This window comes from Podarcis filfolensis (genome assembly GCF_964270895.1).
Source record: "Podarcis filfolensis genome assembly, chromosome: 12".
Lineage (NCBI taxonomy): Eukaryota > Metazoa > Chordata > Lepidosauria > Squamata > Lacertidae > Podarcis > Podarcis filfolensis.
The window spans coordinates 8150843-8164352 of NC_139614.1; the positions used below are offsets into that span (position 1 = coordinate 8150843).

Here is a 13510-nt window from a genome sequence, read left to right on the forward strand (position 1 = left end):
TCACAACGAGAGCCGAATGGTGACCACAGCACCTCTGTGGTCAAGGTGCAAAGCCATGCTGTGTTTGCAAAGCAGTCAGAGACCCAAAGGTCCACTTGTTACGCGGAGAAGCTCACAGCTACTGAAAACCATAACTCTCTACCTTTGACTTTGATCTCATGAAGGGGAAGCCCACGCTGCACTTCAGAAAGTCAGAGTCTGGCTCCAGCAACTCGCAAGCAATGCCCATCTCATCCTGAAAAAGAGGGGAAAGCGAGGAAATGCTTCAGTACATGAAACTGTGGTGAAGAAAACATTGGGCTGTATCCAGACAAAGTTAGATGCATGTCAGGGAACTGCCATCGGAGCCAAGAGTGGAGCTAAGGCTCCCCAACGATGCAGGAGAAGGGACCAGCAGGGAGAGAGAGAACACTTCCTTTGGGGAAGGAAATCGGCGTGACACCAGGAAGAAAGGGGAGGAGGGAAGGACTTCGGAGAGATGGCTCCAAGACTCTTCCACAGAGACCAGCGGGGAGAGCCCAGGACCTCCGCTGGCCACGCCCACTCTGCGCAGAAGACTTCCGCGCAGGGAAGCTAGGCGGAGACTTGGCGTCAAGCAGCTTTTATGTTGGAAGAAGTTCAGGAAACACCCACTGATGGATTCTGCCAGTGACTGACACAGCCACGGAGAAAGGGCTGTCCAGCCAGGGAAAGGTTTAGCCAGACAACGTTGCCTAGAGCAGCAGCCCCCTTACACACGAGCAACCCCAATTCCCTTTACAATGCACTTTCTTCCCAATGAAACCAGTGGGATTTAACTGAGTCAATCAACAGACCTGACAATAAGACTTGCATATCCAGTAATATAAAAAAAATATTAATATTAGGCAAGTGCCTTTGCTGTATTGCTTTCAACATGTGCTAAAATTTTATTTGTTTAGGCAAACCCCACACACGTAATTTTAACATGCAGTGTTATTATGTATGCTTGTTTTTTAAACCGCTGGCTTTATATTTTGATATATTTTGGGACACTTTGTTTTTTTTTTACATTTGTTTTAACTGTATTTTCAATTAATATTTTATACTATTTTACATAAATTGATTAGAGTTTTTGGTTGTTGATTAAGCAGTATATAAATCTAGTTACACAAACAAACAAATATAAGATTAGATATAATACCAACTAAACTACCTAACGGTAAAGAAGCATAGTTACATTTATTTGGACAAGATCTCAGATTGTGAATTTGTTGCTCTCAACAGGAATTTAGTTACAGTTTCTATAACAGTCACAGAGAAGAAGAAAAACATAGCATCACTGAAAGGTATTCCAGGTTGCAAAATGGTTACTAAGTGGTTAAATGACCACAATAAGATCACAGTGCAGCTAGCTTAGCTTACTTTTCCTTTGCAAAGTTGACTGCAAAACTTAGCTATCAAGAGCATGAGGGAAAGTATGTCCCCTTAATTTGTCTCCAACCCCTCCCGCTGACACTCAGTGATGGACCAGTGGTCTGCAACTCCCTCCCTAACTAAGCCACCTTCAGGTGTCCATCAAGTCCCATGGGCTCCTGCGTATGGTCAGGACAGGAAGCTTGCACACCAACCCAGTTATTTTCTAAGTGTGTTGCACCAACAAATGGACTCATTATCTAAGGCTTAAAAGTAGAAGTAAAGGGACCCCTAACCATTAGGTCCAGTCGTGGCCGACTCTGGGGTTGCAGCACTCATCTCACTTTACTGGCCGAGGGAGCCGGCATACAGCTTTCGGGTCATGTGGCCAGCATGACTAAGCCACTTCTGGCCAACCAGAGCAGCATACAGAAATGCCATTTACCTTCCCGCCAGAGCGGTACCTATTTATCTACTTGCACTTTGACATGCTTTTGAACTGCTAGGTTGGCAGGAAAAGGGACCGAGCAACGGGAGCTCACCCCGTCGTGGAGATTCAAACCGCCAACCTTCTGATTGGCAAGTCCTAGGCTCTGTGGTTTAACCCACAGCGCCACCTGCGTCCCGTATCTAAGGCTTAATCATTACTAAAAGTGAGCAGTTTTGGTTTGAGCAAAACCTAAAAAGGATGTAGCTGAATATACTCACTCCTCACATCCAAGGGCCTCCTATTTTCAGAAATTAAAAGACCATCTGAGCAGTTTTAGAAAATGCCTCCATATAATCTTCTCAGGGCCTATCAGTTAGGCTGATCACCACCCAACAGCCTGCTGTGGTTTTCCATGGATGTACTAATATGATGTTTGGTTTCGCTTTAACCTAAACTCCCACATTTCTTCTCATCTAGTATTTTCATTTATATTCTCAGTAGTTTAACAGAGCTATGGTTACCTTAGGAGAACATGATCCGGATTTTAATTGAAAGAATGCTGCAGAAAAATGTATCGCTGAAGAACACAAACCTCTGTAAGTTATACGCATGCGCACTGCCTAGGACAGTTTAGAACAGGGGTCAGCAAACTTTTTCAGCAGGGGGCCGGTCCACTGTCCCTCAGACCTTGTGGGGGGCCAGACTATGTTTTTTTGGGGGGGGAGAATGCCCCACAAATAACCCAGAAATGCATTTTAAATAAAAGCACACATTCTACTCATGTAAAAACACGCTGATTCCTGGACCATCTGCGGGCCGGATTTAGAAGGCGATTGGGCCAGATCCGGCCCCCAAGCCTTAGTTTGCCTACCCAGGGTTTAGAATCAAATCTTGTTCTGTTGCACGTACTGGGATCAAGGCCACCGGATTATACAAACAAAGTCAAACTATGGATCTTGTACAAACAGCACCATTTGGGGCCAACGAGTAAAAAAGAGTGACCATAACTCAGTGGGGGAGCTGACACTTTGCATGGAAAGCATCCCAGCTTTGATTCCCAGCTATTCTAGTTTTTTTAAAAAAAGGTCGTGGTAACAGTATTGGAGAAGACTTCTGCTATGATCTTGGAGAGTAGACAATACTAGACCTGATGGGCAAATTGTCTAACCTGGAATAAGACAGCTTAAAAGGTAAAGGTAAAGGGACTCTTGACCATTAGGTCCAGTCGTGGCTGACTCTGGGGTTGCAGCGCTCATCTCGCTTTATTGGCCGAGGGAGCCGACATACAGCTTCCAGGTCATGTGGCCAGCATGACTAAGCCGCTTCTGGCGAACCTGAGCAGCGCACGGAAACGCCGTTTACCTTCCCGCCAGAGCGGTACCTATTTATCTACTTGCACTGGCGTGCTTTCGAACTGCTAGGTTGGCAGGAGCAGGGACCGAGCAACAGGAGCTCACCCCGTCACGGGGATTCGAACCGCCGACCTTCTGATCGGCAAGTCCTAGGCTCTGTGGTTTAACCTACAGTGCCACCCGCGTCCCCTAAGACAGCTTACTGTGCTCAAAACAACTCAAAGCACCTATGTCGCAGCATCCATGAGGATCAAATAGCACTCTATTAATTTTAAAAAAACCTAACTAGGCATTAAATGTTTATATTTCTGAAGCACGTTTGCTTTGTTTTCAAATAATAACAATAGCATTTAATGGAAAATTTCAAATAAGGGATTCTCTCTGTATGTCACAAAGTTGTTACAGTGTTGAACCAAGACTGGGAAAACCTGGGTTCAAAATCCTAGTTAATCCAACCACTTCAGTGAGTATTCTTGTAACTAGACCAATTTTCTCAACCGAAAGTACCATACAGGTGAAGATAAAATGGAGGGAGGAAAGAACCACAGATTCTGTCCTAAATTACTTGAAGGAAGAGTGGGGTCTAAATTTAATCAATCATTCATTCAAACAGAAGGAAGCCTTGGAACAACATGTTCATTTTACATTGCTAGCTGTCTGAAAATGCGAAAATACTATGTTTTCACTCTCAAGCCATCTGAAAGGTCTTCGCCTGGATCCCTTGCAATAGCAAATAACCTAGAATTATCTGCATCATTATGAGGAATCCTCAGCTGCATCCTTCAGACTGTGCACTACAGCCATAGGTGAAATGTGTTGTGCTGCCCTTGGTCTGAAGGCAATAGGATGTGTTGAAATAGCTGTGGGGAACACCAGAACTACACCAGGGTCTCCCAAAAACACCTACACTGTTTATATTTGGCAAAGGGCTGTAGCAAGGTGGTTCAGCAGGAGCTCTGCATGCAAAAGATCCCTGGGATCTCCAGGTAGGACAAGGGAAAACGTGTTTCTGAAACCACAGAGGGCTGCTGCCAGTCAGTGAAAAACCTGTGGCCCTCTAAATGTTGTTGGCCGGGGCTAATGGAATTTGGAGTCCAACAACTTGTGGAAGGCCATATCCCATTTCTGGGATAGACAGCTAGGCGGACCAATGGTCTAACTCAGTGTTTCCCAAACACTGGCCCTCCAGATGTTTTTGGGCTACAACTCCCATCATCCCTAGGTAGCAAGACCAGTGGTCAGGGATGATGGGAATTGTAGTCTGAAAACCACTGGAGACCCAAGTTTGGGAAACATTGGTCTAACTCAAGGTAAAACAGATTTCTATGTCCCTATATACACTTATCTAAGTCTGCTTTGCTCTCCTTCTCCTCTTGTTTTGATCATCTCATGGCAGCATGACCACTTCCTTAATACACATGGGCTTCAGTTTGACACTTAATACTCCTCAATTGACCAAGGAGACTCAAAACCTGAGAAGGGTCAGGAACTATAACCCTGGAAGAAAAACAAACTAGTTTGTCACTCAATTGCGTGGCTTGAATATATGTGAACTAGTGCTGAACACCTGAATGTGCTTTCTTAACCTTAAATATCTTTTCTACATCAAACCTTACTTGTGCAAAAATACATCTAGGCAGCTCAAAGAAATCCAGCAACACAAACATTAAAAAACTGTATGCTGAGAAGAGACATTTCCTGGACAAAATGCAACAGGGTTTTTTTTAACTTACATTTTTTGATAAGATCAAACAAGCTGACAGCTATGAACAACCGGAGAGAGGAAGTTCAAAAGACAACTAAAGATAAGTAACAGCTTCTTCAGAACATTTTGTGATGAAACAATGAGCATCCTTTTACATTCCTTGATAAAGATTTAAAAGAACAGGATAAAATAAAATGGTAAAATAAAAAGCTTACACACTTGGGTTTTGTAAAAAGACACTATTTAATTACCCATTCATTAAAATGAATGGCAGGTAATGAAATATCCCTGTTAGATATTATGAGCCCTATTCAAGTGTTCAGCCTGATCACAGGTGTAGGGTGCTAGGTATCTGGTTCAGACTCAACCATTCCCTATGCATGCGGACTGTTCTCCTCTCCCAACTTTCCCTCTCTTCAGTCTTTACTACGAAGATATAAAGAGACCTTCTAACTGTGTGTAGCTGAGCACTGTTAGAACTCTCCTTGAGATCACGAACCTTGGAAACTCAAAAGTTCCCTGTCAAACCAACCCCCTACATTAATAATAATAATAATAATAATAATAATAATAATAATTTTTATTTATACTCCACCCTCCCTGGCCAGAGCCAAGCTTAGGGCAGCTAACACCAGTAAAATTACAGTAAAAACATAATGGGGGTGTACCAATTTAAAATACAGGTTAAAATGCAATTTAAAATTCAGCCTCATTTTAAAAGTAGCCCATAGATCAAAACCATAAGGGGAGGGAAACATAAGGGTCAGACGGAGTCCAAACCAAAGACCAGGCAGAACAGCTCTGTCTTGCAGGCCCTGCGGAAAGATGTCAAGTTTTGCAGGGCCCTAGTCTCTTATGACAGAGTGTTCCACCAAGTCGGGGCCAGTACTGAAAAGGCCCTGGCCCTAGTTGAGACCAATCTAACCACCTTGCAACATGGGACCTCCAAAATGTTGTCATTTGTGGACCTTAAGGTCCTCCGTTGGGCATACCAGGAGAGGCGGTCCCATAGGTACGTGGGTCCTAGGCAACGTAGGGCTTTAAAGGCCAAAACCAGCACCTTAAACCTGACCCTGTACTCCACTGGGAGCCAGTGCACTTGGTAAAGCACTGGAGGAATGTGATGTAGCCCACCCCAATGTAGCCCTCCTCAAGATCAAATTGAATACCTGTATAGAGCTATGCTGTTCCGCCAAAAAATCTATCACATTTGACAACACTACACATGAGGATATATTTTATTCTACGGTTGGATCCAAGCTTAAGTTAGCGGTTCTTAAGTTAGCGTCAACTAACCTGCTCCGTTGATTTCAGTGGAGCTGAAGGATGAAGGTCTGGACCCAACACATCATTTATGAAAGACCTAACATTTTCCAGGAACTGTAAAGGTAAAGGTAAAGGGACCCCTGACCATTAGGTCTACTTGTGACCGACTCTGGGGTTGTGGCGCTCATCTCGCTTTACTGGCCGAGGGAGCCGGCATACAGCTTCCGGGTCATGTGGCCAGCATGACTAAGCCGCTTCTGGCGAACCAGAGCAGCACACGGAAACACCGTTTACCTTCCCGCCGGAGTGGTACCTATTTATCTACTTGTACTTTGAGGTGCTTTCAAACTGCTAGGTTGGCAGGAGCTGGGGATTCGAACTGCCGACCTTCTGATTGGCAAGTCCTAGGCTCTGTGGTTTAACCCACAGCGCCACCCATGTCCAGGAACTGTACAAGTATTAAAAGACAACACAATCCCTGTCTGGGAGCTTACAATCCATTAGACATTCTATAAAAGGAAAAAGGAATGGGGGAGGGGTGCCAGGGGAAAACAGATCCAGTCACTATTTCTGCATAATTCACAGAAGCACATATGCAACCCTTGTGTCTGATTCACTGTTTTAGAGTTTGTCAGTGCAAGAATCTCCACACTTGTTCTAGGAAGGGGAAGGGGAATTCTAATAAAAAAAATAAGGAAAGAATATTTTCTTTGGCACCGGACACAGATTTCCTGCTTTCTTCCATGATCTCATTAGTAAGTGCTGAAGGCACACCCACAACTCCAATTCAGCAAATTCTGGTTTCACATCTTGGAGTCCCTGCTTGTTTGGGGAGGGCTTTTTCAATAGAATTAATTGCAGAAAAGCTCCCCCAACCCTGCTGCCGCACAGCTGAATCTATTTTTGGATCATGAGATCACAGGTGTTGACTACACAGGAAGTCTCCAAACGAAGGAAAGAAACATCCCTGGGGGGTTTCAATATAGTTCCTCCCCCTCCGAACTCTCCTCTACCTTTGTAACTGCAACAAGAAACATTAGCACATGGGAAAAGAATCCAGTGTCTAAAATGCTGTAAGTAATGTGTCCAAAGTATGACAGAGAGTGTTAGATCAATCTAAACAAAACCAAAACCAGAAATCCTTGAATCAGCGTGTATATATAGCTGAAGTCATGCATATGAGAAAGCTGAAGTGGTCTGGCAGGAAGGAGAATATTAGTACAGTTCCATTTGCAAGGAAATCGTTTTTTAAAAAAATAATATTCTGCAAACATTTGAAGAATTTTGAAAAATTGTTTGCATTCATTTTCTGAAGTTACATTACAGCTTTTATGCAACTTAACTACCAGAATTCAATCTAAGGTTATATTTAAGACCCAGTTCAGGCTTAACTCCACATAAGGTTTTCCTGTCATTTGACATCTTTAGATATGGGAATGCAGAGAGAGAAGGAAATAAGGACAGTCTTCTTCAAAACTTGCACAGCTGTGATTCTCAAGACCACCACCAATTGCTATGCTAGAAATTTAGAAGCATCCAAACCAAACTTGGGTCTCCATCATCCCTGACCACTGGTCCTGCTAGCTAGAGATGATGGGAGTTGTAGTCCAAAAACAGCTGGAGACCCAAGTTTGTGAAACACTGATCTAAACTGATGTAGTGAATACTACTGTTAAGGACTGAGCTCCCGGTGCATTATCAGCACACAGTACTTGGGAAAATATATAAACACTCAAACAATCAAGTTCCAAACTGAAAACACAAAAGAGCATTTGCATGGTGAGAAGAGAGGAAGGAGGCTGCCAGCAAGAGTTCAAACAGGTTTTCCTTTCATTTGTGTTGATTTCCCTACACGTTAACTCTTTCTAATTCTGCAATTGGAAATGAAGTTACTTGAGCTAAATTGCTGTTTAGATGGGCTGGATGTGAAGAATATCCGGCCCTGTCTGTAGACAGGAAGTTCTGGAAATGTGTGTGTGTGTGTGTTTTAAAAAAACAGAAATCAAAAGATGCTTGTGAATTTTGCAGAGCAGCTCTGCAGATGCAAGGTTCTGAATTATTGCTCAGGATAAGCAACTAAATGTCTCTGTGTTTATCCAAGACAAGCAGCCAAAAACCTTTACGGGTTCTCTCTTTGCTGTTTGTAATACTGAATGCCATTTTAACTCAAAGGTGGAGCTACTTCTGGATTTCTCTTCACATGCTCTCCGGGACATGCTGATGTAAGATTATCATCAGCACAAATACTAGTTCATTTCTACCAAAAAAGGAGAAGTCTGTTCCCTCTGCAAGTCAGGTTCTTGTGATAAAATGCCATTAAAGCTAGAGGATTCTAACAGAGGCTCCCTTAAGAAAGCGCTGGCGAGAGTCTCATTTTGGACTCGCTAGTGTTTTCTCTGTCTTTTGGAATCCTTCTTGGACTTCTTTCCTTTTAAGAGAGACTAAGCTATTATTTCTCCAAAGGACCGAATTTATCACCAAGCCAGTTATCATGTCAAGGAAGGAATTACATCTGAATCAGCTAAAGAGCAAAGTCTAAATGCACAAGGCAAAAACTGAAAGCTTAAAAGAGACTTCCCTCCAGAGTAAGTTCTCAGATTAAAGATGGGAGACATCTCGCCACCTTAATAATACATTTTTTAAAGGCTGACTGGTAGAGCATTAATGAACATCAGTGAAAAGAACTAAAAACGTGGTTACAAAGCACGGATCCACATGGATCCTCAGGATTTTTGCATTGGGCCACCCCAAATTCACCATCAGATCACATAGCATGTCCATGGCTACTGCCTGCACCCAAAAAATCACGCACCCACTGTTGCGTGGGGCAGCAATGGAGCAAAAACATGGTTACAAAGCACAGATCCACATGGATTCTCAGGATTTTTGCATTGGGCTACCCCAAACTCACCGTCAAATCACATGCTGTGTGGCCACAGCATGAACCACAGAAATCATACATCCACTGTTTCATTCAGAATTTGTTTTTCTTGTTTTCCTCCTCTAAAAACTAGGTGCGTCTTGTGGTCAGGTGTGTCTTATGGAGCAAAAAATACAGTAAGTGGGATGAGGGAGATGGACAGGAACATATATGTGTAGCCCTGCTCAGCAGATCCAATTTATGAGCTGATCCAATGTGCCTTGCTCCAGCTGTCATATGTCCTATTAGTCACACCCCTGGTGTCCAAACATGCAGTATGAAAAGGGAGGGTACCTTCATACATTCATCCATACCCATGAAGACTTCCATGCATGATCAGGATTCCAGGTGGAATGGAATTCTTCGCCCATGTATCTTATTGCATACAACTTAGGGCAAGGCTGATCAGAGAGTTCAACATCCGGGATGAGGCTAGTGGCTGGCAGTAGCATGCACTGATTCAACTTAATTTATCCGCTTACTGAAATAACTGGCATTCAGAGAACACCAAATCAATTCACAGAACAACAGCAGCCTACAATGCTCACAACAATGAAACTTTTGAAAGCGCAAAGGCGGACTGGGGGAAAAAGAGGTAATAGGAGGAGGCATCGGAACTGGGGTGAAGATGAAAGTGTAGGAATCTTCAGGATGACAGAAGAGGATATATTATTTATTAATATCATTCCTAACTTGCGCTAGCAAGTTCCTTTATGTAGCAGAGTTACATTCCCCCTTTTATATGCACAGCAGATAGCTGGTTGCAGGTTCGTGTGAGCCTCTCACTATTATACAATTCAGTCTGTCTCAGATTGAATTGTACGTTCCTGGTAAGTTCCCCTGAATCCCTCTTAAAAGAATAAGGACGCATACTTCTTATTCAAAGTCAATAAAAGAAGTTTACTCACATCACTTCACAGTTGGATTCCTGAAGGCAAACTTAGTTACAAATATGTACATGTGGATCTACCCCATATGGGGGAATAATCCCAGTGCTTCTGCTAGCTGAGAGCTAGCAGAGCAGTCCTAGCTAGAAGCTGGTCAAACGAGGAAGGAAGTCAAAAAGAGAGAGAGGTGTGCTGCATGACTCGTCCTTTTGTTACCTGGACGCCCACCTTCTATCACATGCAAAAAGAAGGATGCTGCAGCCAGGAGGAACAGGAAGTTTCAACTGGCTGGACCACACATTCCCTTGCATGTATTCTCTAGCATTACAAGGAATGTTGTACTTGACTGCCTCTCGTGGATCACATCCCACAGAAAGCAGGAACCTGAAAGGGTCTTAAGGAGGAGGTGGCTTCAGTTTCATAATTGGGCAAAAGGTGAAAAGAGTACTTACCCTGTTTCCCCGAAAGTAAGACATCCCCCGAAAATAAGACCTCCCCGATAATAAGACCTCCCCCGAACATAAGGCCTCCCTGGAATATAAGGCCCCCGAAGCTACTGTAAGGCGTCTGACTCCTCTGGACCATAGCGGCGGGTGCCGCCACACAGCTCACTGATTGGCCACAGCGCAGCCAGAGCTGTTCAGGCAGTGTGAGGTCTCTTTAAATCAGAGAGCCTGCGCCCCCCCCCCCCCCCAGGACAAGCTGTCGCCAGCTGACGGAGTCTGGCTGACTCACAATTAGACAATAAATGTGTACCGTATTCTTCTTCATGGAAAAATAAGACATCCCCTGAAAATAAGACCTAGCGCATCTTTGGGAGCAAAAATTAATATAAGACACTGTCTTATTTTCAGGGAAACAGGGTAGTAGTGGCAATTTGTAGGAGGTGGAAGATGCAGGCGATGCAAAGTAAGTGTTTAAAGGAGGGGAGAGTCGTGAGCATGGGGGGGGGTGGAAGAGGTACCAAGTGGGACTGCAGAATGGAAGAAATGGCCTCAGAAATGGAGTCGGGAAGGTAAACAATGAGGGCAGTAGTTGCATTAATTCATTACCTGACCTTCACCCTAAGGTGCTGGGATGGGTTACAGCATTAAAAGCCATGTTAAAAATAATTTATAAAAATCTTGTTGCATGGGGTGGGGAGGAGAAGGTATTGGGGCTTGTGGGGGAATGGCAAGAGGGACGGCAAAGAGAAGGGGTACAGCCCCTCGTACGTAAGGTATTCATTTTGAGCATCTCAAAATGTATTGCTTTGTAATCACCAAAAAGAAAAAAGGGGGGAAAGAAATTATCAGAATTAAAATCTGACCCGTTTGGTAAACACAACTGTAACCACAGGAAGTCATAGCTGTCAATGTTTCCCTTTTTTAAGGGAAATTCCCTTATTCCGAATAGGATTCCTCGCAAGAAAAGGGAAAAGTTGACAGCTATGCAGGAAGTTAATACAGTATGTGCGCTTTGAGTTTTAACAGGAATAGTTTTTCAAGAATCGTCTGTCATTCTACAAATTAAAATGAGTTTTAAAAAAAAAGTCACTGAATCCAGAACATGACTTAAACCTTTGCTTCTGGATCACAAGTGTTATGCTGGAAAAGTGCCACTCTTTTTTTTTAATCACTTGTATGTACACCTTGCACAGTGAGACACGTAGGAAGGTGATGCGGTGCATTTTTGCATTGGGTCATTTTTACAATGGTTCTACACCAGTGCGCACATCTGAATTCTATGCCATGAATTAAATAAAGACTGGTGTGATCTCTGGGCTGTTGTCTATGTGGTGTTACTAAAAGCTATTGCACCAAGATCAGCCTCTCGGTTTGGATTTAGGGAACGTGACATGGAGAGGGAGTGGGGCTATTTTATAAAGAACACAGGGCTGTCACTGAAAATGTCGACCCTGTGAATTATCTGCATAGTCTGCTCTCCTGTAAAAAATATAGCACCAATTGGGAGAATATAGGTGTGGCCAATGAGGCACGTAAATTCATTCAGTTTCATCAACTGGGGTGGGTAGGAAGAAGGTGAGACATTCTATTGTGGCTTATTAATACTTCGGTTGTGATTAACAATTTCAAAGCTCTTGTTCCATAAACACTCTCACACTCACATAGTCCATTCATTCATTAGAATGATATACAGCAAAGTTTTTAAAAGGCATCTGTGTCTTGCTGCCAAGGAAAAGAAACTCCATTTCTTAAGAGCCAAAACTAATACTTCTCACATACTGTGAAGGGCCAGAAAGAAGCCTCTTTACAGAACTTACTTTGTATGGAACAGATCAGACACTGTTTCATAGATTTCATAGAACTATAGAGTTGGAAGGGAACTTAGGGTCATCTAGTCCAACCCCCTGAAAAGCAGGAATCTCAACATCCAGTTTGAAACCATACCGGACCCTGCTTAGTTTTGTATTAGTATTAGTGGCTAGTCTTTATTTTGCGGAGATCTTTCTTGATTTAAATCCTAACAATTTACCGAATTTTTCGCTCTATAGGACGCACTGGAGCATAGGAGGGGGAGAACAGGGGGAAAAAAAATTCCCTTGTTCTCCCCCTCTAAAACAAGGTGCGTTCAAGAGTGGGTCGGGGAACAGGACAAAGGCTGCGTGCAGCCTTGCCGCTGCCCCCCGAGCTTCTGGGGCTGGCGGTCGGGGGGAAGCGCTGCTTTCCCCCACCGCCAGCCTCAAAGATCCCTGAAGCCTTTGGAGCACAGCTGCGCTCCAAAGGCTTGAGGCTTCGGGGACATACTTTGTAGCCTCCGCAGGGCAGCAGGGTGAAGGCACCCCGCTGCCCTGCGGAGGTTTTGCGCAGCCATCCTGAAGCTAGAACAGCGAGACAGAGGGCTGTGCAGTGCCCCGTCTCGCTGTTTTGGCTTCAGGGACAGCTTTTCAAGCCTCCGCAGGGCAGCGGGGTGCCTTCACCCCGCTGCCCTGCGGAGGCTTTGCGCAGCCATCCCGAAGCTAGAACAGCTTCGGGCTGCAGGCTGCTATCTGCAAGCCTTGGGAGCCCGGTGGGAACTCCCGCGGGCTCTGAAGGCTTGCAGATAGCTGCCCCAAGCCCGGGGTGCGCAGCGCTGTGCTCCCCGGCCTTCGGGCTGCAGGCTGCTATCTGCAGGCGCACTGACCCCTCTTGCTCTCCAGGCTTCAGCGAAAGCCTGCATTCGCACACACATTTCCCCTTCATTTTTGGAGGGGGGAAAGTGCGTCCGATAGAGCAAAAAATACAGTAATTTTGTATGATCTTCTCCTGTAAACACTGGAAAGGACCAGTTACCAGCACTACACTGGCTACATTATGAAAATAAATTTTGCTAATATTCAAGGCATTCAAATTTAGCTGGCCTTGTTCATGCGTAATGCTAAGACAAACCATGGGTTAGTGAGAATGAATACGGATATATATTTTCAAACTCTCACTCTTGCATTTAGAAAGTCTTTAAGGGAGGGAGATAGGGCAGCTGACAAACTACTGGAAGCTGAGCTGAAACTTGTCTTTGATTCTGCCAAATCCAGATCTGCAGGCCAGCTCTAACCACTAGACTTCAAAGCCCTTCTTGATGCACAGAGAAAGACTACAA

The 13510-nt window shown here is 44.2% G+C and overlaps 1 protein-coding gene across 1 annotated transcript in view; it reads right to left on the reverse strand.

The window, feature by feature from the left end:
• ITGA9 (integrin subunit alpha 9) overlaps positions 1-13510 on the reverse strand; it is a 245911-nt gene that overhangs the window by 59335 nt on the left and 173066 nt on the right. The window contains exon 19 of the mRNA XM_083577706.1: positions 143-235. Within this exon, the coding sequence (XP_083433832.1) occupies positions 143-235 (93 nt within the window). The remainder of the gene's footprint in view (positions 1-142; positions 236-13510) is intronic.